Source organism: Prionailurus bengalensis, chromosome C1 (assembly GCF_016509475.1).
Source record: "Prionailurus bengalensis isolate Pbe53 chromosome C1, Fcat_Pben_1.1_paternal_pri, whole genome shotgun sequence".
In the NCBI taxonomy this organism is placed as follows: domain Eukaryota; kingdom Metazoa; phylum Chordata; class Mammalia; order Carnivora; family Felidae; genus Prionailurus; species Prionailurus bengalensis.
Genome location: NC_057345.1, coordinates 72,554,350 through 72,581,323, shown reverse-complemented (window position 1 = coordinate 72,581,323; position 26,974 = coordinate 72,554,350). Strand labels below are relative to the sequence as shown.

Genomic DNA, 26,974 nt, shown 5'->3' with positions numbered 1-26,974 from the left:
TCAGGATGATTTGGGCTGTAAGTTAATAGGAACCCTGAATCAAACTGGCTCTAATAATAAGGAAATTTATATCACATTAATGGAAAGCCCAGAGGTAGGAAGGGCTTCGGATTTGGCTTACTTAGTGATTTTGTTATGTTGTCCAAGACCAGGTTCTTTCCACGTCTCTGCTCTATCATCCTGAATGTGATCTTCATAATTGGGCTTATAGAAAGATGACTACAATTTCTCAGCAATTACATCCAGATATAATTATCCAAAGTGAAAACTGATCTATAGCCCTATCTTGGGAAAAATTAAGTTTTTTCCAGAAGCCTTCCACTGCATTTTTCCTCATGTCCATTGACCAGCTACATGTCCATTCCTATACCGGTGACAGGAAAGGGAGATGGAATTACTTTAAGTCACAGCATTACTATAAGGAATTAGAACCCTATTTCACCCAACTTTTTTTTAATCTTTTTTAAAAAGACTTTAAAGTATAAAAAACAAATCTAGAAAGCTGAAGTATAGCTTAAGGGTTGAGGATACCTTTATTTGTTTATTTATTTATTTGTTTGTTTTTAATGTTTTTTAAATTTACTTTTGAGAGAGAGAGATAGAGCATGAGCAGAGGAGAGGCAGAGAAAGAGGCAGACAGAGGATCCAAAGCAGGCTCTGCACTGACAGCAGTGAGCCCTCTGTGGGGCTCAAACTCACATACTGTGAGACTGTGACCTAAGCCAAAGTTGTATGCTCAACCAACTGAGCCATCCAGGTGCCCCTGAGGAGACCTTTTGTATAAGAAAGGAAATCTGAAAACCACAAAAGAACAGAATATGTATTTGAATACTTGAAAATTTTAAATTTTGTATGGAAAAAGTTTCCGTAAACAAAATTAATATAAGTTGGGCAAAAATAATTGCAAAAGCATACAAGTTGATGTATAAAGAGCTCTTACAAATTAGTATGAGAAAGATAGAAACTCAATAAAAAATTGAAGAACAAATCCAAAGGGTCAATAATTATTTGGAAGGATGCTTTCCTAACTTACAGTCACATAAATGCAAATTAAAGTAATAATGAGATATTACATCTAACCTCTCAGAAGGGGATTAGGGAGAACAGTACTCATCATCAGTAGAAATGTGAATTATAGCCTTCATGGAAGGATATTTGTTAAAATATAAGTACATATACCCTTTGACCAATCAGTTCGACTTTGAGAAATTTGTGCCATAGAAATTAAGTACTCATAAATTATAGAAAGTTTTTTCACAGTACTGGCTATATTAGGAAAAAAAGTTTGAAATCACATGAATGTTCATCTGTAGAGGAATGGTTGAGTAAATAGTGGTCTAGCCATTTCATAGAATATTATGCAACTATCGAAAACAACTAGTTATATCTAGTTCAGTGGACTTGTGGTTGTTCATGCTGTATTGTTAAGTGTGAAAAATCTGATTCACAGAAGAGTATACAATATGAGATCAGTTTTATAAAATATTACCAATCACCCCATACATGCATTAATATATTTGTCAGTATTTCATCAAAAAAAAAAGTATGGAAAGGTATGTACCTACTTGTTAATACTGGGCTGGAGGTGAGGGAGGGTATTAAAAACAAGTTCTATAGAGATATCTTAAAAATTAGTTCTTGTGGGGGGTGCACCTGGGTGGGTCAGTCAGTTGAGCATTTGACTTTAGCTCAGGTCATGATCTCATGGTTTATGAGTTTGAGCCCCGTATTGGGCTCTCTGCTGTCATCTCAGAGCCTGGAGTCTGCTTCAGATTCTGTCTCCCTCTCTCTCTGCCCCTCCCCTGCTAGCACTCTGTTGCTCCCTGTCTCTCAAAAATAAAATGTTAAAAAAATTAGTTTTGGGGGGCACCTGGGTGGGTTAGTCGATTAAGCGTCTGACTTCGGTTCTGATCATGATCTCACAGTTGATGAATTCAAGCTCTGTATCAGGCTCTCTGCTGTCAGCACAGAGCCCACTTCTGATCCTCTGTCTCCCTCTCTCTCTGCCCCTCCCCCACTTGCACATGTGCTCGCTCTCTCTCAAAGAAACATTAAAAAAAATTTTTAATTAGTGTTTGGAAGTTACTATCCTGGTTTAAAATGAGTGAATAACAGGGGCACCTGGGTGCCTCAGTTGGTCGAGCACCCAACTTCAGTTCAGGTCATGATCTCAGAATCTGTGAGTTCAAGCCCCGCATCAGGACCTGGAGCCTGCTTCGGATTCTTTGTCTCCCTTTCTCTCTGCCCCTCCTCTGCTCACGCTCTGTCTCTGTCTCAAAAATAAATAAAAACATTTAAAAAATGAGTGAGTAACAAGATAGGAAACACACAAAAAAGTAATATTAATGGTGAAATAATGAGATAGTATTTTTAGCCTGCAAGATTAACAAAGAATTATAGTACATGGCATGTGTCAAGACATACAGACTCCCATATTTTGCAGGTGTGCGTGCAATTACAAATACTTTCTGGAGGACAGCTTTTATGGAGTACAAGGATATTTATCACAGGGTTATCATGACAAAAATTAGAAATAATCTAGTGTAAAATTCAATAAAAATATTATCATTTGTTAAATTCCAAGTAAGCATTATAATTATCTAGAGACATGTGGATTGATATGGAAAACATCATAACATATTGTGAAAGTGTAAATTCAGGTTTTTGAAAAGATGAAGAGTATTATCTTTTTCAAAATAAAAAAATACATAAATAATTTCCACAAGGATGAAAACAAAAATATTAACAGGAATTTCTAAAACAGTAGGTTCATCTAACAGCAGACTACACTTTCTTGTCAAGTGTACGTGGAAAATCACCAAAATAGACTATAGTTTGAGTCATAAAAAATTTTGTACTAAACTTAAGAGAACTGAAGTCATACAAGATATGTTTTCTAGCCATAATGGAATTAAAGTAAATATCAGTAAATTGGAAAGATAATAAGAAAATCTACAAACACTTGAAAATTAAACCCCACACTTCTAAATAATCCATGGATCCAAGAGGATATCTCAAAGAGAGTTAGAAATATTCTGAACTGAATTTGTGGGATGTACAGAAGGAGGAATAGAAAGAGAAGGTGAAAAAAAAAAAGGCACCATCCTAGAAACAAGGTTTTCAAAGGCTAGGGAAGACAAAGATTAGAAGAATTTAATCTGGTAACTTCCCTTCTAAGTGGTTTGGTATTTGATTGTCAGATCAGCTGTTTTGATTTAAGTGCCTGTTATCCCTGTCTCACTCACTTCGTGGATAGTATGATAAATCAATAAACTGTTTTTGTTTTTTATTTTGTTTTGCTTTGCTTTACTCAGGAAAAGGAAACTAGAATTTATATAAATTTACTCAATATGTCTTGCTGGATAGAAAAAAACAAAAGCATAAGTTATCATGTTTCTGTGTATAGCCTCAACTACATTTGATAAATAACTATCAATAGCACTAAACTAACATTTCCTGTTTTCTTGTAGGGACCCAGAGGTGAAAAAGGCTTTAGAGGTGAAACTGTAAGTTTAAATTTATGGTTATATTATCACTTGTCACTAGGCTATATAAGTTCCATGAAAGCAAGGACCTTGTTTTATTATATTATTATTATTATTATTATTATTATTATTATTATTATTATGTCTCTGATACTTGTGAAATAAAAATAAAATTACAGTTTTTCGGAAGTAGAACTAATCTAGATAGTACATTACAGTGAAACCTGATAACCCCTAAACATATTTAAGAACCTGCTGATCAAATTCTTCCCAGATCACTGTGTGAAATGGCATATTTGCCTTGTCAGGCATCAGGCATTTGCCTTGTGAGCCTTCTTCACCAGTGCTGGAATAAGAGGACTGCCACATCGCCTCAAGGATATACCCACTGTGTTCACTCAGTGCTAAAGAGGTGCAAAGCAGAAGCATATCAATTGTTGTATATTTCAGCCAATTGGAAACAATTGTGAGAGGATGGGCAAAAGGTACACGTAGCACTTTCCAGCACTAAGTGGCTTACACTGGCACTATTTCCTACTTTTCTGGGATGCCAGTGCTTCCAGGTTAAAGAAGGTATTTTGTCAAGAAGCCACTTTCCCAGAAGAGATCCTGCTGAACTTACTAAAGCAGCAGCCATAAACAGAGAGCAGGCACAGGGTAATATGAGGGGGATTAAAACCAAGTGCAGAAGGCAAATAAGAATAAATTTAAAGGTTGCAGAAAAGTCTTGGCTTAAAAGATAATGAAATTGCATTGACAGCTGACATGGCTTGTCACCATAAGGTGTGCTTGGGGGCTCAGAATAAGTAAGTTGCAGTTATATTAACTAGCTGAGAAAGGAAATGTATATGGTTTCAGAGAGGCTAAGAACCCACAGAGGGCTTCAAAATAGATGTTTTTCTTTTTTTTAAGATACTATCATTAAGTAAACTCTACACCCGACGAGGGACTTGAACTCACAACCCCAAGATCAAGAGTTGCATGCTTTACCAACTAAGCCAGCCAGGTGCCCTAAAATAGATGTTTTTAATTTGCAGAAATGTGGCCTTCCTATCTTCTCAGCAGTCTTGCTACAGCCAAAAGCAAGGATATATGTACACAGTGAAGTCATATTTCCTAGGAGGAGTGGAAAGGGGAAAGGAAAAGTAGAGAGGCTTGGAATTAGTTCATTTTCTAGACTTGTCTGTCTCCAAATGTCTTCCTGACCAGTTCTCTCCAAGTACTGTGGCTGGAACGTCAGCTTTTGTCAGAGTTAGGAAACCTCAAGTACTTCTGACAATTTCACAGGCATTTCACGTGAAAGAAAATTCAGTGGCTCTGATGACTTGCAAATTCAGCAGATTAAGCCTGAAATTTTAGGTTGCACTGATAGACATATGGCACCCAGAATAAAGCAGGTGGTAACACCAGTCAGGCCATCCCCAAAGGGGAACATGGACAAAATTAAAGCATATTCAGAGAAAGGCTGTCTCAGATCAGTGGTGTATCGAGGAGCCATGTCCTAGAAAAACCAGTTGAAATAGCTGGGATGTTTAACCCTTACCAGACTCTGCAACCTTATCATCCCTTTCCTTGTTCTCATTGCTCTCTCTTTGCTTCCTGGGTTTTGCACCTGCTTTTTCTTGCCCATGCTTTTTATCCCTGTAGTTCCTATTTATGAGGTTGTAATTAAGTTAATTTAAGTTAAGTGACATTTTATCCTCAACCCAACTGCCACCTGTGGACATAAGAACTAGTAGCCAGGACCTCGTACAATGCCTGGCAAGTGTTCCCCAGTCTTTTCTTAAATGTCCTCTTATCAAAGAGGCTTTTTCTGCCTAGCCTGTGTAAAATAGCAATGTGCCCATCTGCCTCGATTCCCTGTCTTTTCTAAACCTGTTTCTTTACCTGTTTTTTGCTTATTATATCTCTCCTCACTAGAATATAGGCTCCATGACACAGATATTTTACCTGTTGTTCGTTTTAAAGCTGTGTCTGCAACACCCAAGATAGTGCCTGTGTTGTATAGTTGGTGCTAAATAAATATTTAGTAAATTTCTGGTGAATAAATCAGAAAATATTTGAGGTGTTGGAACATGATAGCTGTCTTTAAATATTTGAAAGGAAGAACACTGATAATATGAGTAACTCTAGAGAATAAATTTTAAATTATTTACTTACTGAATTGAATTTTCAGTTTCTGTGCTTAGCTCCCTCACAGACAGTGAGCTCCGTGAGACCAGGAAGTATGTTTGACTTGCCCTAATTCCAAGCCCATCACAGGATTTAACACATAATTAACGCAGAATAGATACTGTTAACTAAATGGATGGAATGCTGAGGCTGATTCCAGCTCAATATAATAATGAGCTGCTAATATAATAAGGCACTGCTTTAAAACAAGATAGTTTTACACGATAATGAATGCTTGTCTCTAGAAGCCTGATGACTATCTTTCTGAGTTACTGGACTGGTAGTTTTGCACTGAGTAGGGAATTAGAATTTATACCCTCAAAGTCCCTTCCAGCTGTAAGAGTTTATGATTCTACATAAAAGAAAAATAAGCAGATCCCCCATAAAAGAACAAAGAAAGGCATAGAACATAAGGACGAGTTCTTTAAAGCAGAGATTAGCTCCTGTCAAGTCTAATTCCTATTCTGAATTCACACACCTCTCCCACTCTTTATCACTAGCACTTTTGTCCAGATTGCCATGATGTCTCCTTGGATTCCTGACTTCCTAGTGTTCCTTCCACTTTTCTCCACTACAATCCGTTCTCTACACAGCAACTAGAGCGATACCATTAAAGCATAAACCAGATTCTATCGCTCTCCTCTTTAAAACCTTCCTATGACTCCTTCTTGCACTTAGAAAAAAATCCAAATTCCTTACCTTTCTACCATGCCCTACAAGAACTAGCCCTGGTTGGCCTCTCTAAACTCATGATGTGCCCCTTTCCCCTTGCCACCAAGCTGATTTTGTCTCTATTCTTTGGAACATGCCTTCCTTTTACCTAGAAAACGCAATCTGTTCCTCACACGATTGGTTCTTATCTCATGATTCAGGTCTCGCCTCAAATACCATCTTAGAGAAGCCCTCCATGACTGTTCAGTCTCACATTCCTGGTCATTCTCTTTCACAACATCCTCTTTTGTCTTCTTCATAGTAGTTAGCAGTATTTGAAATTATTTTTCTGTTTCCTCTGCTAGAATATAAACTCTAGGAGAGCAGGGAACTTTGTTTGATACATTGGTTATCAGTATCCGGAATAGAACCTGCTATGTAGTGGGTAATATTTGAGAAATGAATTAATAAATGAATAAATGCTGTTCCCTAAAATTAGAAGTTAACAAGTATTTTCAATTCTGGCTGGTAAAGTAGCATTTATTGAATTGATATACTTACTAGTCTTTTGCTCTGTTGATTCCCATAGCTCTCTTCATAAATAAAGTACAGACTCCTAGTACAAGGAAGGGGACACAGCAGCATTTAGTATGGGTAATAACATTAGCTGTTGAAAATGTGCCACATTAGCTGTGGCGCATTAGAATTTATTGGTTTATTCTGGTTTTTTGTTGTTGAATAACTGGTATTAAGTATCTTTTTATCATCTATTTTCTTTTGATTCCACTATGGTTTAAGGAACTTTATAAAAGTAATTTTTTAATTCCTAGAGATCATCTGCAATTAATTTACTCCATAAAATGTGCAATTAAACCATAATCTGGAAAAGCTTAGTAACATTACTTATACTCTCATTAGGATTTTTTTTCAGTATATTCTACAGGTTTGTTTTTAGGGAATGATTTAAATAATTGAATGCCTGAACACTTCTAGCTATTATATTTCCAAATATCCTCGAGGGGGTCAGCCTCAAATAATACCAGTACATGGGGCATTTTTGGAATGAATTTTTATTAGCGAAGATCTATTGTATTGAGACAAATATGACACTCCACTCTTTTGTACAAAGATCAGAAACACAAGAATCTATCAAGCGGGCTTTGTAAATCTTATTTTTAAATGTTCCGTGAAGCTGGCATAAGAATTTATAAAGTGTGCCATTCTTACCAATTTATAAAGCTATGCCATTTTTTACCAAGACCAAATAATGATTCATGCCTTTAAAAAAAGGGCTACAGCTCATTAAACAATACATGAGAAGTATCCCTTTTAGAATACATGCAAAATATGAGGAAGAAAATTGATAAAACATTTGAAAATCACAATTTTGAAGTGAACCTTAGAGATTGATCTTTCACCAAATCTTGTTACAGTTGAGGTATCTGAGATCCAAACATGCAACAACTCACTCAAGGAAATACAGTTAATTAGGTATAGAGACAAGACCAGAGCCCAGGTCTCCCGATTCCCACACCATTGTACATTTCTATTAATCATCATACCTCTCAAAAATAAGTTTAGGAGCAACTTGGGTAAGGAAGATGGTATATATAGACCCCTCACCTACATTTAGAATAGTCCAGCCATTTACATGGCAGATTCCACATGAGTCAACTCCTAATTTGTAGTTATCCTCAGTGCCTTACAATTCACTGATTCCTTCCTAATCACATTACTTCTAATAATATTATTTAATATTACTAAACTCCCAGTTAAACCCTCTAAATCAGTTGTTCTCAACCAGGAGCCATCCCCCCACCACATATACACCACAGTAGACATTTGGCAATTTGTAGGTCTCTACTTGGTTGTCACAACTGGGAAAAAAGAAGAGTTTCTAGTTACACCTACTGAGTAGAGACCCAGGATGCTGCTAAGCAATGGAAGCTTCTCAATTTATAACTGAGAATAAAGAAGCTCTCTGTACCTAAGCCAGCCTAAAGATTATGAAATTAAATCAAGATTGCCTTCACAAAAAGGCAAAGTCTAACATACTCAGGTTCAAAGACATGCACTTATCAATATTTTTTAAAGTGTAAGAAAAAATATGTTACCTTTGAAGAATCAAATGTAAATTCTGGGATTAAATGGAAAGAAAGTCTATTTCCAATGGTTGGGTTTTGACTATGGCCAAATAACCATCGTAATCATTTACATAAATTAGTTTCCCTTTAGGAAATTAACATAGACAATCATGGTTTTATTATAAACTGCCTTTATAATAAACTGATTCATATACTTTTTTTAATGTTTATTTTTGAGAGAGAGAGAAAGAAAGAAACAGAGCATGGAGCAGGGGAGGGACAGAGAGAGAGGGAGACACAGAATCCGAAGCTCCAGGCTCTGAGCTGTCAGCACAGAACCCGACGCAGGGCTTGAACTCACAAGCTGTGAGATCATGACCTGAACTGAAGTCGGACACTCAACCGAATGAGCCACCCAGGTGTCCCTAGATACTTTTTTATATAGTAGCTAGAGAGAGTGAATCACTTTTTCTTAATGGTGGACTAAAGGAATAGAAAACTAATAAATGTTATATTGTTGAATAATATTTTGTTTTACTTGGCTAATTGCTTCATTCTAGACAGTTGTTTTCTTAGGGCTGTCTTGCCCTGTCTTGTTTGGTTTTAAGTATTTCATTTGATGACATTTGTGATGACTTGACTTGTTTTGTATAACAAGCTGAAAAGAAACCAATAAAATCTGCAGTAGAAATAGTTTCTTCTTTCTGTGATAATTTCTTCTTTCAAAGTCACAGATAAGATACATGTTTTGTATTGAACCACCAGTGAGATTTTGCAAATGTCAGAAATATGCTAAGTGGGGTTAAATCTCAATGGTTTACTTTTACAGTGTTGTTCCAGAATAGAGAAACTTACAGAGCCAAATTCATTCTGAACCTCTATATATTTAAAAAGCTATCTCTAGGGACTCCTGGGTGGTTCAGTTGGTTAAGCATCTGACTTCAGCTCAAGTCATGATCTCATGGTTCATGAGTTTGAGCCCCTCATCGAGCTCTGTGCTGACAGCTCAGAGCCAGGAGCCTACTTGAGATTCTGTGTCTCACTCTCTCTGCCCCTCCTCTGCTCATGCACCATCTCTCTCTCTCTCTCTCTCAAAAATAAATAAACATTAAAAACAATTTTCAAGGCTATCTCCAGAATGGCCTTTCTGTAATTTATCACATAGCTTCTGAGGTACAAGTTTTGTACATTCTTTACTTGAAATCATAATCATAAGCCATGCAAACTAAGAAATGTCCAGCAAGCATGGTACTGGAGTGCTCTATCCTTTTTAAGTTACTGTTGTTTGCTCTAGTTTTCACAGTATATTTAGAATCAACAGCTCTGGAAATAATTAATGTAAGTCAAGCATGACATCAACATTATTCAGATCTCAACTGAAGAGAGATCTTTTGTCATCTTTTAACCATAATCTGAATTTGGCTCAATATGGTTTTAACATTCAGTTGACCATCAAGTAAGTTAAATTTTGAGCATTCTTTTTTTTAATGTTTATTTTTTCTTTATTTTTGAGAGAGAGAGAGAGAGAGAGAGAGAACAAGCACATGTGCACAGGGGAGGGGCAGAGAGAGGGGGACAGAGGATCCGAAGTGGCCTGAGCAGACATTCTTAGCAATGATTACTGTTGTTTCATTTTGAAAAATTTCAACATAACTTTTCACATTTTACTACATACATTTTAACTATTCTAATTTCTAAATTAATATGAGGTAATTTTTTTTGCATTATTCATCCATTCAGTTGCAATTTTCAAACACCTACTATGAAGTAGACACTATTCTTGTTCCAGGAAACGAAAAGGTGACTAAGACACTCTTAAACATCCCTAGGGATTTTCCACTGTGTTGTGTACTAGGAAATGGAGAAGTGGTTAGTTGAGCATGAAGGAGGTGGCTGGGGATGGGTGAGCAAGGTAAGTATAGAGTTTTAAAGACATACTGGAAGAGGAATGAGAGTTACACAGATAGAGAAGGTAAGGAGGAGCATTCCTGGTCAAGGAAATAGCACATGCAAGAGAATGCATGTGTGAAAGAATTTTGAAGATGCAGAGATCCACACATAGTTGGTTATAGATGGGGTGCAGGACGTGTTGGGGAGAGTAAGTAGAGGTGAGGCCCATATCTTGAAGAGGAGGTAGGGGTGTACATTGATTAAGAACATATACTTTTGAGGTGCCTGGGTGGCTCGATCGGTTGAGCGTCTGACTTGATTTTGGCTCAGGTCATGATGCCAGGGTCATGGGATCTAGCCTTGCATCAGGCTCTGTGCTGAGTGTGGAGCCTGCTTGGGTTTCTCTCTCTCTCCCTTTGCCCCTCTCTCCCACTTGCACACTCTCTCTCTCTAAAATTAAAAAAAAAGAACATATACTTTTATATTCAATTGACTTCCATTTTAATCCTAGTTCAGTCCCTTATTTGCTGGTTGCCACTTTCTTCACTGTAAAATGGAAATGTATCATATGAGTTGGCATACAGTTAGTTCTCAGAAAATAAGCACACAACTTGGTATGCAAAAAGTTCTCGATAAATGGCAGCTATCACTTTTAGGAAGTTTACATCATCTCTAGACAAATAAAGAGCTATTGAATAATTTTAACTTAATAATGACCTGATTAGATTTCCATTTTATAAGCACAGTGTAGTTAGCATAGTAGACAGAAAAAAGTCAGAATGTCATATTAGGAGTCCAGGCAAAACATGATATCTTAGCTCGGACTGCTATAACAAATTGCCATAGACTGGATAGCTTAAACAAGAAACATTATTTCTCATAGTTGTAGAGGCTCTGAAATCCAAGATCAAGGTTCTGGTAGGTTCAATGTCAAGTGAGGGTCCTCTTCCTGGTTTGCAGACAAGGGCCCTCTTGCTACATCCTCATATGGTAGAAAGAGAGATCATCTCTCTTGTGTCTCTTCTTAGAAGGACTCCACACAAGGGTTCTACATGATCTAATTACCTCCCCAAAACCCCACAGCCAAATCCATCACACTAAAGATCAGGGCTTTAATATGTGAATTTGGGGGGAACACAAACATTCAGTCTACAGTACATGATTAACACTAAACTAAGACTGTTACTATGAATATGGTGGTGAATTCAACAGTAGTAATCAAATTATAGGTGGATGTTGAAGGAAAAGGAGGTATCTAAGAACACTAAAATTTTCATCTTTGCTGATTAGGTGGATGGTATATAGAAATAACAGGAAAAAACATACTTAGGCAGTATTAACATTTTTAAATATTATATTTATAATATATTTTTTAAATGAACAAATTCATTGTCTAGTATCAATAAAACATGAAAGTAAATATCCAGCTTGTTCATTATTGTGTGTGATATTTGAGTGCAAAGAGCATATAGCTTCAAAATATTAAAACAACTTTGAATCTTAAGAACCTGCCTCACATGAAAGGCAGTGTTAGAGGCTGAATCTTGGTTGTCTTGTTTATACCAAACCATATGCATAAGATACATATTATACTTTATCTTCATGTCTTCTAGGGTCCCCAAGGGCCAAGAGGTCAACCAGGGCCTCCAGTGAGTTTATTTACATTTATATCTGTTTACTGTTGATGTTTATATGCTTGCCTGGTTTGAGATTATCTACTGACAAATTCTTTTTAAAATTTGTCATGTTATAGGGTCCACCTGGAGCACCTGGCCCAAGAGTAAGTTTTCTTGGTTTTGTTTACTTTATCTTCATATATTACATTAAAGCTTTTTAAAGCTTATTCTAACTCCCTGTTTAAAAGGTGTTTCTCTTCCTTACCTCTGTTTCTTTTGCTAATCTGATATAGACCCTCCCCAGGTATAATAATGAAATCTAAGCCTCAGACTCAGACTTCTTGTCTTTAAAAAGGGGATGGTCTTACTTTCTTGGTGGATTTGAGTTTTAAATAAGAAGTAAAGGGATGTCCTGGTGGCTCAATCTGTTATAGCCATAACTATCCATAGACCTGATGGCTTAAACAAGACAGAGCAGAGCCTGCTTGAGATGCTCTCTCTCTCTCTCTTTCTCTTTCTCTCTCTATCCCTCCCTCTCCTTCCCTCCCTCGCTTCCTCTCCCCTGCTTGCTCTCTCTCTCAAAATAATAAAAAAAAATAATTAAAAAGTAAATCACTCAGCATAATGCCTGACATAATAAGTACTCAAAAAATACTAACTCCCTCCATTTCTTCCTGCTTCTAATTTCTGTCTCTCCTTTTTTTAAATGTTTTTCTACCAACCAGTAATCCACTTCTTAGGCTTTCAAGAATCCATCTCGGTTGCTGATGGCTGTAGTAGCCTTCAGACTTCTATATTTGCTTGTTATCTATAACAACCTAGAGCTTGCTACCCTTATCTTTGAAGCAATGTTTCTGTTGCCTCATTATCAGCTGGTATCTCCTGGCCTCTGATGTTCCAAGTTTGGTTTCCCATATGCTTTACATTCACTCTCATACCCAATAATCTATTTGTCTTCCTGCTTCCTGCAAGAATCTCCTTCCATCTCCAACCTCACCCATGCCCCACTCCTACAGCAGGCTTGTCAAATACAATGGTCCTTGATCAGATTGTTTCCCTAAAAAAGATCCACCACTGGCTATATTATCCCAAACAACGCCTACTCCTATGCCTTCTAGCCTTACTTATTTCCACATGCTGCACTGGTGTCCGTTGGGTTTCTGACAGTTCTAGTTGCTGGATCACTATGATCTATTCTCAACAGGCCAGAAACTCTTCATACCTCTTAGCTTTTTATCATGGTGAAGAGTAACTTTCAAGAAAGATGCCATAGGAAGATTATCTCCTTGGAAATAGGAGATTCATTCTCCATGATTTTTTAAAATTACTCCCCCTTTCTGGCCATCTGAACAGGGTCAAAACCTTCCCTGGCATGCACTTTAATGGGAATGCCTATATTTAATCTTAAATTACTCTCTATCTCCATTCTTCTTGGATCTCCACAAAGCCTGGGTTACAAATACCTTCATCAGTTGCCTTCCCACTCTATAATTATTTTGATATAGCTGCCTTCCTAAGAAAGGACAAGTCCTAAAAGATCATTGGCAAATTAGATGTGGTTAGTGAAAAATTTCACACTGAAATACCAAATTTTGTGGCACCATAGCCCTGTCTCACTTAGAAATGTTTGTATGTGTTCCTATACAGCCAAAATGAAGTAGTGTGAGAGATGTTTATTCTGAAAAAAATGTGGATAAGAATATATACTTTGAGGAAGTATTAGTAGGATTAAATAAGAAAATACATGTGTTTGTCATGTTGTAGATACTTAATAAATGTTAGTTTCTTTCTTTCCTTCTTTTATTCCTTTCTTTTTGCCTTCCTTCTTCTTGGCCAATATGAAAGCTGGTTTCTCTATATTATCTTTCTGGGATTTTCACAGTCTATTTTAAGGAAGTGACATTTTAACCCTGAGGAGAAGACTTCTAGAGCAGAAGTATAAATATCAATGGGAAAATGCCTATATATTCTTTCTGAGGTCAATTTATGATCATATCTTCTTTGAAACTTCTTAATTCCTTCTCCTCATCACACTGCAAGGTAGAACCAATCACTTCCCCTTCTTATTTATACTCATTCGTTTTCATTCCAGTCTCTTTCTATTATTAGAGTGTGAACTCTCTGAAGGGTAGAAACTATTTTTTTAAATTTTCCATTCACGCCCTAATGATTATCTATTGAATGAATGAATGAATAATTGAGTCCAAAAGCAAGTTGTACCTCTTAGAAAATTACAGTGGGAATCCTCTAAGACAGAATATTTCATTTGGAAGGCAATAATGTCTAGAATGGAATAGCATCATAGACTTAGAGACAGACGTTCTCTTAGTAATTTATGTAGCATTTATTTCAGACTGACTTATGACTCACTAGTTAGTGGTTCCTTAGATCAGTTTAGTGAGTCTTATTCAGAATCATTTCTAAATTAAATTAAATTAAATTAAATTAAATTAAATAGAAAAAATATGGTGAATGCTTAATAGGTATGAGGTTTCTTTTAGAGGTAATAGAAATGTTTCAAAATTAAGTAGTGGTAATTATCAACACAACTTAGTGAATTACTAAAAGCAACTGAATTATACACTTTAAAAATGGTTAAAATGGTGAATTTTATTTTATGTGAATTTTACTTCAACAAAAAAGAAAAAAATCAGTCTATCAGCCCAAATAAGAATAAATACGGTTTTTTAAAACTTCAGTTAAATGTATGTATTTTTGTGTGGACCGTATCATGATGTAGAAATGTATTTCTTGCTATGGGTCAAGATAAGTTTGAAAACCTCTAATCCAGTTTAACTTCTTTTTTTTAAGACCTATGAAAGTAAAGTAACTTGCCCAAGTTTCTAAAGTAGAATAGCTAAAAGGAAATGTTTCAGGAAAAGGAATATATATTGATGGTACTTTTGAATTTGAGAATATTATCACAGTGATGGTCAGACCTTAGTGCACATGGGTAAGATATTTAGAAACTAGCAAATCTACAACAGGATGGCAAAGTTAACCAAAAATGATCAGTGGGGTAAAGGGAAGAACAAGATGAGTATGTGTGTTGGGACGGGGGGTGGAAATAGTAATCATTAAAAATAACTAGATGAGATAAGGAGTATTCAACTGATTTACAATTAGTGGCTCGACTGTGAAACCGGGTTTGGTGAATTTAGAGGCTGAAGCTGCTGGTGCAGTCTTTGATTCCCTGGAACAAGTGGTTACTTCCACTATGGGGAGGGGCATGACATGAAACCAGTTCCTATCCCATCAATGTTTACACTATCCAGGGATCTTAAGACTTCAGACACCTTTAAAATAACACTTCTCGGGGTGCCTGCGTGGCTCAGTTAGCTAAGTGCCCGACTTCAGCTCAGGTCATGATCTCGCAGTTCATGGGTTCAAGCCCCGCATCAGGCTCTGTGCTGACAGCTCGGAGCCTGGAGCCTGCTTTGGATTCTGTGTCTCCCTCTCTCTCTCTGCCCCTCCCCTGCTCACACTCTGTCTCTGTCTCTCAAAAATGAATAAATGTTTAAAATTTTTTTTAAATAACACTTCTCCTCAAAATACTAGAGTGCTCAGACTGGATCTACATTTTATTCAAATAAGTTGGGAAAGAATTGTGAAGATTTCATTCCCCCAGGGTATAATGAATCCTAGTTCTCCTCATTAGTGCCAACAATCTGATTACTTCCTATTGTCTGTCTTCTATTTTATGTGCATGTTTTTATAACTTTAAGTGATGTTCATGTGAGAATGTGTTCTCTCTAACAAGAGTACATGGAGGGAGCTACTGCTTTTGGATTCCTTCACTGCACCTACTGAGAGTTTTGCACTCAGATGTGGGTACTTAGATGTTGCTGAATGACTTTCCCAGCAGATCCTCATAATAGTCTCTCTGGGCCTGCCCTCACTAAAGACTATCCTTGGGAAAACATTCATAAATTCAACAAATTGAATGCCTACTATGTGCCAGGCATGAGCTAGGCTTTAGGAATACATTAGAAATTATACAAATATGTGTATTGCCAAGAAATTTCATGGGTGGCCAAGTTTTATGACATTTATTTTCTCTAATGCCTGTTGGGTGGGGGGAAAGCCTTTTTCATTGAGTTCACATTTAATTTTTTTTAATATATTTATTTAAATTCAAGTTAATTAACATACAAGTGTAGTATTGGTTTCAGGAGTAGAACCCAGTGATTCATCATAACGCCCAGTGGGCATCTCAACAAATGCCCTCCTTAATGCCCATCACCCATTTAGTCCATCCCCCACCCGTCTCCCCTCCAGTAACCCTCAGTTTGTTCTCTGTATTTAAGAATCTTAATGGTGTGCCTCCCTGTCTTATCTTAGTTTTTATCCTATTTTTCCTTCCCTTCCCCTATGAGTTGGCATTTAAAGTTGCTGGTACCTTAGTATGCATCAAATACCATACTTTACACTATTAATCTACTAAAAGTCACTGTATTTGTCACTGCCACACTCAGAGAAAATAAAAAATGGTCATCTCACTTAAGAATGTCCTGCAGTTTGGGGTGCCTGGGGGGCTCAGTCAGTTAAGTGTCCAACTTTGGTTCAGGTCATGATCTCATAGTGGGTTCGAGCCCTGTGTCAGGTTCTCTGCTGTCAGCACAGAGCCTGCTTTGGAGCCTCTGTCCCCCTGTTTCTCTGCCCTTCCCCCACTTGTACTCTCTCTCTCTCTCAAAAATAAATAAACTTTTCAAAAATAATTTTAAAAAAGAATACCCTTTAGTTTATTCATCTAATTTCTCTGTTGATGAGTGTTTATTTCCAGTCTTTTGCTAATACCACCAGTACAAATGTCCTGTCCATATACATACCATTTTGCAGCATATCTATAGGACTAATTCCCAGCAGTAGGATGGTTAAGTGTAAAGGATAATGAGCATACTTATTTATTATTGTTAGTTTTGGTAAAATATACATAACATTTTAACCATTTTAAGTATACAGTTCAGTGGTATCCAGTACATTCACATTGGTTTTGGGGTTTTCTTTTTTTCCATTTTTAACATTTAAATTCAAGTCAGTCAACGTATAGTGTAGTATTGGTTCCAGGAATAGAACCCTGTGATTCATCACTTTACACACAATACCCAGTGCCCACCCCAACAAGTGCCCTCCTTAATGCCCATCCCACCACCCACCTCCCCTCCAGCAACCTCCCGTCTGTTCTCTGTATTTAAGAGTCTCTTATGGTTTTCCTCCCTCTGATTTTATCTTATTTTTGCTTCCCTCCCCCTATATTCATCTGTTGTGTTTCTTAAATCCCACATATGAGGAAATCATGTGATATTTGTCTTTCTCTACCTGACTTATTTCACTTAGCATAATTCACTCTAGTTCCATCCATGTTGTTGCAAATGGCAAGATTTCATTCTTTCTGATCACTGAGATTCTGATCACCAGAATATATATATGTATATATATATACATATACATACATATAATATATATATATACACATATACATACATATAATATATATATATATACATATACATACCATACATATATGTATATATGTGTATATATTCATCAGTTGATGGACATTTGGGCCTCACATTGTTGTACAACAATCTCCACCACCCATCCCCAGAACTTTTTTGCTCTTTCAAAACTGAAGCTCGGTACCCATTAAACAATAATTTGGAAACTACCATTCTGTCTCTATTAATTTGACCACTCCAGGAACATATAAGTACATATTTGTGACATATAAGTGACAGTGTTTGTCCTTTTATGACCAGCTTATTTCACTTAGCATAACGTCTACAGAGTTGCAGCATGTGTCTGACTTTCCTCTTTTAAGGCTGAATAATATTCCATTATATGTATACATGCCCCATTTGGTTTATCCAGGGAGATATTTGAATTGCTTCTGCTTTTTAGTTATTGTGAATAATGCTGCTATGAACATAGGTGTACAGTATCTGCTTGAGTCTTTCCTTTCAATTCATTTTGGTATACACCCACAAATGACATTGCTGGATCATATACTAATACCATGTTTAATTTTTTGAGGTACTCTATGCTGTATATTATAGCAGCTGCATCCTTTCACATTCCCATCAGCACTGCATAGGGTTCCAAATTCTCTACATCCTCGCCAACACTTGTTATATTGTTTTATTTGTTGTTGTTGTTTTTATAACACCCATCCTAATGGGTGTGAAGTGGCACCTACTTGTGGTTTTTATTTGCATTGCCCCAATAATTAGTGAAGATGAGCATCTTTTAATGTGCTTATTGGCTTATATATCTCCTTTGGGAAAATGTCTATTCAAGGCCTTCGCCCATTTTTGAATTGGATTGCTTATTTGTTGTTGTTAGGTTGTAGGAATTCTTTATATATTCTGGATATTAATCCCTTATCCAATACATGATAGAAATATTTTCTCCTTTTGTTTGCCTTTTCACTCTGTTGATAGTGTTCTTTGTACAGAAGTTTTTAATTCTAGTGTAGTCCAATTTATCTATTTTTATTTTCTTGCCTTGCTTTTAGTGTCATATCCAAGAAGTCATTGCCAAATCCAATGTAATGAAGTTTTTCCCCTGTGCTTTCTAAGAGGTTTATTGGTTTAACTCTTATATTTAAGTCTTTGATTTATTTTGAGTTAATTTTTGTATATGATGTAAGATAAGGGTCTAACTTCATTCTCTTATATGTGGATATCAATTTTCCCAGCACTGTTTGTTGAAAACTGCTCTTTCCCAATTCAATGGTCTTGACACCTTGATCAAAAATTATTTGACCATATATGTAAAGATTTACCTCTGGACTCTATTCTAGTCTATTGGTCTGTCTTTATGACAGTACCATACTGTTTTGATTACTGTAGCTTTGTAGTAAGTTTTGAAATTGAAGTGTGAGGACTTCAACTCCAGTCTTTTTCAGGATTGTTTTGGCTGTGTGGAATCTATACTCATTTATATTTACCTGTATGGTTATGTTTAGCAGTGCTTTTTATTTCTTTATTTGGATTCAAGTTTCTGCCTAGTAATCTTTAATTTCAGGCTGAAATTACTATTTTTCTAGGGAAGTTTTGTTAGTGATGAATTCTCTTAGTTTTTATTTATCTGGGAATTTCTTAATTTTTCCTTTATTTTGGAAAGATAGTTTTATTTGAAATAGCACTCTTGGTTGATGGTCTTTTTCTTTCAGCACTCTGAATATGTTGTCCCACTGCCTTTTTACCTTTATGATATTTTTATGAAAATGTAGCTGTTAATTTCATTGAGGATCTCTTGGGTATAATGAATCTTTTCTGTTTCTGCCTTCAAGATTCTCTCTGTCTTTATCTTTCAACAGTTTGATTATGATGTATCTGTGGAAGTTCATTGATCTTCTTGGATGTGTAGATTAATGTTTCTCATCAAATTTTCATCCATTCCCTTTTTTAAATTGAAGTATAATTAACATATAACATTATATTAGTTTTAGGTGGTTCAGGTTCTCTCCATTTCTTATCTATTGTAAATAATGCTGCAGTGAACATAGGAAAGCATATATGTTTTCAAATCAGCATTTTTGTATTCTTCCGATAAATACCCAGAATTGGACTAGCTGGATCATATGGTAATTCTATTTATTTGGGGGGGATCTCCATACTGTATTTTACAGTGGCTGCACCAATTTACATTCCCACCAACAGTTTACAAGAGCTTCCTTTTCTCCACATCCTCTCCAGCACTTGCTATTTGTTGTCTTTTGATAATAGCCATTCTAACAGGTATGAAATGATAGCTCATTGTGGTTTTGAGTTGCACTTCCCTTATGATTAATGATGTTGAACACCTTTTCATAAACCTGTTGGCCATTTCTATTTTTTCTTTGGAAAAATGTCAGTTCAGATCCTCTGCCCAATTTTTAATTGGATTGTTTTAGGGTTTTGTGATTGAGTTGTATATTTTGGATATTAACCACATATCCGATTATATGATTTGCAAATATTTTCTTCCATTCAGTAGGTTGCCTTTTCATTCTGCTGATTGTTTCTTTTGCTCTGCAGAAACTTCTTAGTTTGATGTGATCTCACTTGTTTACAATGCTTTTGTTGCCTTTGCTTTTGGTGTCAATCCAACAAAAATTATCACCAAAACTGGTATCAAAGAACTTACCACCTGTGTTTTCTTCTAAGAGTTTTATGGTTTCAGGTCTTACATTCAAGTCTTTATCCATTTTGAGTTAATTTTTGTGTCTGGTTAAGGTAGTGATCCAGTTTCATCCTATTGCATGTTCCTGTCAAGTTTTTCCAATACCATTTATTGAAGAGACTGCCCCTACTTCATTGTATATTTTTGGCTCCTTTGTTGTAAATTAATTGGCCACATATCCATGGATTTATTCTGGGTTCTCTATTCTGTTCCTTTGATCTGTGTGTCAGTCTTAATACCAGTACCATACTGTTTTGATTACTATGGCTTTTACTACTAGCTTGAAATTAGGGAGCAAGAGGCCTCCATCTTTGTTCTTCTTCTTAGGATGTCTTTGACTATTCAAGGTCTTCCTAAAAATTTTAGAATTGTTTGTTCTATTTCTGTGAAAAGTGCCATTGAAATTTTGATAAGGGATTGCATGACTCTGTAGATTACTTTGGGTAATATGGACGTTTTAACAAAAAACAAAACAAAATATTAATTCTTTTGATCCATAACCATAGAATATCTTTCCATTTGTTTCTTCTTGTTTAATTTCTCTCATCACTGTCTTACAGCCATTATTATTTCTTGAAATATTCTTTCTGCCCCATTTTCTCTTCTTCTTCTGAGGCTCCCATTATGCACATGTTAGTATTTTTGTTGGTGTTCCATAGGTTTCAGAGCCTCTGTTCATTTTCTTCACTGTTTCATCTGTATACTCTTCTGACTGGAAAATTTCAATAAACCTATCTTCAAGTTCACTGATTCTTCTGTCTGCTGAAGTCTACCCTTGAGCCTTTCTAGTAAATTTTCATTTCATTTTTTGTACTTTTCAACTACAGAATTTCTATCTGGTTCTTTTCTATAATTCCCTTTTTTTTTTTTGTCATTGATATTCTTTATTTGTAAGACATCTTTTTCATACTTTTGTTTAGTTCTATAGACATTGTTTCCTTTAGTTTTTTTTTAACATATCTACAATAGCTTTAGAAAGTCTTTGTCTACTAAGTACAACATCTAGGCTTCTTCAGGGACAGCTCCTATTGACTGATTACCCGTTTGCTTGCTTATGGGCCATACTTTAATGTTTCTTTGCATGTCTTGTAATTTTTTTGTCAAAGACTGTACATTGTAAATAAAATAATGAGGCATTTTTGGAAATAAAATTGTTCCCCTCAACCCTGGGTTTATTTTTGTTGCTATTTGTTGTTGTATGTTATTTTGTTTACTGACTTTTCTGAATTTTGTAAAGTCTCTGTGCTTTGACATGTGTGACCACTTAAGTCTCTACTCAGCTTAGTGGTCAGCTAACAAGTGGAGAGAGATTTCCTTAAATGGCAGAACCAGTAAGTCTCCCAGTTTTGTTTTGGTTTTTTTTTTTAATTTTTTTTTTCAATGTTTTTTATTTATTTTTGGGACAGAGAGAGACAGAGCATGAACGGGGGAGGGGCAGAGAGAGAGGGAGACACAGAATCGGAAACAGGCTCCAGGCTCCGAGCCATCAGCCCAGAGCCTGACGCGGGGCTCGAACTCACGGACTGCGAGATCGTGACCTGGCTGAAGTCGGACGCTTAACCGACTGCGCCACCCAGGCGCCCCTCCCAGTTTTTAACAAATGTCTCTGTGTATGTTGGAGCACCCCTTCATTGCTCTGCCAGGTGACTAAAAACTACGCCTTAGCTTTAACTTCCTGATTTCACAGAGACTGAAAGCCAGAGGAAAGAGCTTAGAGCCTTCTCAGATATTTTCTAAGCATATGCACAATGCTACAAATGCACATGGACTTCTAGATTTCCAGAAATATGTCAAAGCTTTTCAGATTACCTTTCTCTTGTAAGCTTTTTGTTAGCTTGTTGCTTGCCCCAACTGTTTTCCAGTGCTCCAGACAGCCACAAAGTTAAACAATTCCCTCTAAATGCTTTTGAAAAACACTCTTAGGGAAAAGATATTTTGCACTGGATGAGCTGTGAGTCAGGTAAAATAAAGACAGCCTTGCAAATGGTGTCTTCTAGGTAACTACCAGGCAGGTCAAATAATAATAATTCACTGGAAATGATGCTTTAGAGCAGCTCCAACCCCATTCTGCTCCCCCCATGACTTCCTGGCTTCTTGTTTTTACTGTAATTATGGGTTGGTATTTTTAGGGCTACCACAGAGCTGAAAAGAAAGACATGGGAATAGGGCAAATTAAAGTTCCATGAAGCTCACTGCCCTTACCAAGATTCAGATATTTTTCTTAAATAAATGCCCCCCAGATTGCTGCAAGCATTTTGTTAATTTCCATAGTCCTGAAAAACTTCATTCTGACATTTTTTCCAGTTTTCTCATTGCTTTTATAGGGGAGAAAATTCTGGGAGGTCATTACTCCACTGTTTCTGCTGTCTCCTAAATCTCCAATCTTGAGTATACAACTTTTTAGTAATCTCTAGAACAAAATAGAAGAACATATAGAAAAACACTTCTGCTGCATACTGAAAAGGATAGTATTTACCTCAAGGAAAAGCACTTGTGCAATTGTCTCAGTTACAAACTGAACTGGCTGCTCTTTTCATAGAACACCATATTTACTAGATAGACTAACAATATTATACACTCATGAGTATTCAGCAGATATTTTCTTTTTTTTTATTAATTTTTTTTAATGTTTATTCATTTTTGAGCGAGACAGACAGAGCACAAGCATGGGTGGGGGCAGAGAGAGAGGGAGACACAGAATCCGAAGCAGGCTCCAGGCTCTGATCTGTCAGCACAGAGCCTGACGTGGGGCTAGAACTCACGAACCATGAGATGACGACCTGAGCCAAAGTCAGACGCTCAACGGACTTAGCCACCCAGGTGCCCCTCCGCAGATATTTTCTTAAACATGAATGAATCAAGCCTCTCATTTCAAGGAAACTATTGACAGAAGTCGATGCCAATGATAAGTCTCAAACTTGCAAGCAAAAATAAAAATTGGGGAAAACTTCTATCTACCACTATGTGTTTGACAGCTTCCCTGTACTTCCACTTTTCTGAGATTGGTGATGGTGTTAATAAATGTAACTGTGTGATATTAATAATGAAATGTGTCCGAATTTGGAAGATCTGCATAATTCCATGACCCGTTATTTTCTTTTTTTTATTTTTTATTTTTTTAATGTTTATTTTTGAGAGAGAGAGAGAGAGCATGTGCGCATGGGGGAGGGGTAGAGAGAGAGGGAGACGCAGAACCTGAAGCAGGCTCCATGTTGTGAGCTATCAGCACAGAGCCCGTCGAGGGGCCCAAACCCATGAACCCATGAGATCATGACCTGAGCTGAAGTCGGCGCCCAACCAGCTGAGCCACCCAGGCACCCTGATGAACCGTTATTTTCTAAATAATCAATGGGCAATGTTAACAGTAGCATGGGTAGATAAAAGAGTCTTTCACAGTTCAAGTTAGACCAATAGATTTTAATATAAAAAAGCACAAAAAGTTCATAGACTTGATTTCAGATTTCAGATTTCAACTAACCCTTAAGAAATTATCATTTGTCAAGTTTGGTATAGTATCAAAGACTATCCACAATTATCCGAAAAGATTACTAAAATAATCCTATTTCCAACTGCATGTCTCTGCAGGGCCAGATTTTCTTCATATATTTCAACTAAAATAACATATCATAGCAGATTGAATACTGAAGGAAATAAGACAATCTAGCTATCTTCTATCAATCCAGACATTAAAGATATGTACGAATATATAAAACAGCGCCATTCTTCTCAGATATTTTGTTTTGGAAAATATAATTATTTTACTTTAAAATATTTGTATTAACATATAATGGGTTGGGGTGTGGCTCAGTCGGTTAAGCTCCCACTCTTGATCTCAGCTCAGGTCATGATCTCATGACTCTACACTGACAGAGCAGAGCCTGCTTGGGGTTCTCTGTCACTCTCTCTCTCTCTCTCTCTCTCTGTCCCTCCCCTGCCTGTGCTCACTTTCTCTCAAAATAAATAAATAAACTTAAAAAAATGTATAATGGGTTATGGGGCACCTGGGTGGCTCAGTCAGTTAAGCGTCTGACTTCAGCTCAGGTCATGATCTCGCGGTCCGTGAGTTCGAGCCCCGCGTCGGGCTCTGGGCTGATGGCTCAGAGCCTGGAGCCTGTTTCAGATTCTGTGTCTCCCTCTCTCTCTGACCCTCCCCTATTCATGCTCTGTCTCTCTCTGTCTCAAAAATAAACGTTAAAACAAATTTTTTTTAATGTATAATGGGTTATTTTAAAGCAATAACACAAATTTGTGTTTTAATTTCTACTTTGGTAAATACCAAAAGTTATAACTCATGTAAATAAAAGTTTTTTAAGGCCCTTAATAATATTTAAAAGTGCAAAAAGTCCTAAACTGAAGAGTTTGAGAACTGCTTATGCTATGTTTTCTAAGATCAAAGCCCTAATAACAAACCACCTGGAAAATACAAGGATGGCTATTATTTAGTACTTAATTCAATTGCCCATGTTTAGTGCAAATATTTTGGACATGCGACCCATGTCCAAAATCTGCTCATTCACACAGGCATGATGGTCGGAATTATTTAATCTATGAAGGACCTTTTAGGCTGACCCTTTCTGTTTTTTGAATAGGTCATGCTTCTCTCTCTCATAGCTTTTGTGCAAGGCTATTACTCTGCCTGGAAAGCTCTCTCACCCCCTCTCCTAACAATTCTTATTTATCTTCAGATCTCAGATCAAATGTCACTATCTCAAGGAAACCTTCCCTCATCTACTCCTTCCAAAGTTCTCATCCTCCAGATTTCATTGAAACCCCCTAATTTCTTTCATGGGTCCAGGCACTTCTTTTCTTTCATAGCACATATCACAATTTGTAATTGTGTGGTTTTAAGATTTGATTAGTGCCTTTCTCTCCCTTAAACTTCAGCTTCACAAGGGCAGTTTTCTTTTTAGCTTACCGTTTATCCTCAATATGTATCACAGTGTTTGGCAGTATATATGCACAGAATGAGTCAATCATTTTCCAATATGAAAACCACATGTTGAGGCAAGGAAGAGTGCATTTTATTGATTGTCCCATCATTTTAAATAGTTTTTCAAATTACCAGCCTTGAGTTATGAGAGATCTGTTGAAAACAGTTTTTATTGTATGGCCCTCCAAGTAAAAAGATATCTTAGGAACACAATCATTCTGAAGGAAATCAGATTGCTTGATTTGTGTACACAGATGCCATTTCACAGAACTTTCTCCCAACTCAGGCTTCTTAGTCTCCAAGCTTTTTTAAAAAATAAAATACAAAAAGACTTTTACTAATGGTTATGCTGAGCCTTTCTCTAAAAATATATTTTATTAAATGCAGGAGGAGATTGGATTCATGCTGTATTATTTCTTTTGGGACTAATGGTGCATTTTCCAACTTCAGAAATTGTTTTTAAGACCGCAGAAGTATCAGATTAAACGAATGTGGTGACTACCTCAGGACAGTAGTATTTTATTATATTTTCCTTCCAAGAATGTAACTGTTATAAATTACTACAGTTATTTATTCTTCACTTTACAATTTATTAACTGAGGGGGTCATATTTCATTCTTCTGCCATTTGAGTAACTTGTGTGTGTGTGTGTGTGTTTATGCAGCAGTGACAAATAGTTTTTCATTTGAGGGCTCTAGACTTTGGTCCTGTTTTAATTAGGAGACTTTCGAGATTTGGATGAAGGCAGCATATTGTCCTTCCAGTTATCCAGGCAAAATTTGCAGCATCTGTCTAACCATAAGAGTTACAAACCCCCTTCAGATAATAAGTCGAGTATACTTTAATAGCACTGCTTTCAGAATTTACAGCCCTTACTTTAGAGTACTCAGTGTTGATGTTACTGCTAATCTCAAATGGTTTTGTTTTACACAGAAACAAATGGATATCAATGCTGCTATTCAAGCCTTGATTGAATCACATGCTGCCCTACAGATGGAGGTAATATATCTGGCTTTATTTACATTGGCACTCTCAATACACAAATTAAACTGAAAGTTTTTCAGAGTCCAAAATGTGGCTTTATCTCAAAGATTGTATTTAAAACAGATTGAACGTAATGATACTACTTTTAAGGACAAAGTAAGCATTTTTAATAAGCAGAAATATATGCATGGGGTTTTTTTTTAAGGAAAACATTTTTAAAAGGTGTAATATCATTTAAGGAATTTTTAAACAACGAATTAGATACTGTAGAAGAAAATAGTTTGATGAAGTTAGCCATTTCTTAAAATGGGATCTATCACTGTTACTCATTTTTCTTGACTAAACTCTATTCAATGTATAATTTCTTAAAAAATAATATACTACAGTGGGCATAATAATTGTTAAGTTTTATGTTAGCTTGAAAACTAGGCTTTTGGAGTGAATTTAATCTCTTCCTTAGGATCCAGTTTAATAAAATATACATAGATGGCTATATTTGAATATAAACTGATCTTTGCATCCTACTCCCAAGTCACCGCACACAACAAAGATACATTTTTCTCCTGCCTTGGTCCATGTTGATGATGAGGGTTCAATAATGCTGCTGGCTGCTCTGGGTTTTTGCTAATATGATTCCTGTGATGACTTGGCAGAACTACCAAAATACTGAAGTGACTCTAATTGACTACGGTGCAGAGATATCCAAAACCCTGAACTACCTTAGCAATTTACTGCACAGCATCAAGAATCCTCTTGGCACACGAGATAACCCAGCACGAATCTGCAGAGATTTGCTTAACTGTGAACACAAAGTATCAGATGGTAAGTTCTTGGTTTTCTCAAACTCTGATGTCTAATTCCATCATTTCAGTGTGTCTGAGATTGATGCTATATTCATTTTGAATCTTAATCGTTTTGATAAAACGCTTGTAGGAAAGCATTTTAATGTTATCAAAAACCAAATACTCTTAGAGGGAGACATGATTCTGAAGTCAG

The 26,974-nt window shown here is 36.4% G+C and overlaps 1 protein-coding gene across 1 annotated transcript in view; it reads left to right on the top strand.

The window, feature by feature from the left end:
* COL24A1 (collagen type XXIV alpha 1 chain) overlaps positions 1-26,974 on the top strand; it is a 410,068-nt gene that overhangs the window by 369,471 nt on the left and 13,623 nt on the right. Inside the window, exons 54-58 of the mRNA XM_043575479.1 lie at positions 3,471-3,506; positions 11,896-11,931; positions 12,036-12,062; positions 25,928-25,993; positions 26,632-26,800. Of these exons, the coding sequence (XP_043431414.1) occupies positions 3,471-3,506; positions 11,896-11,931; positions 12,036-12,062; positions 25,928-25,993; positions 26,632-26,800 (334 nt within the window). The remainder of the gene's footprint in view (positions 1-3,470; positions 3,507-11,895; positions 11,932-12,035; positions 12,063-25,927; positions 25,994-26,631; positions 26,801-26,974) is intronic.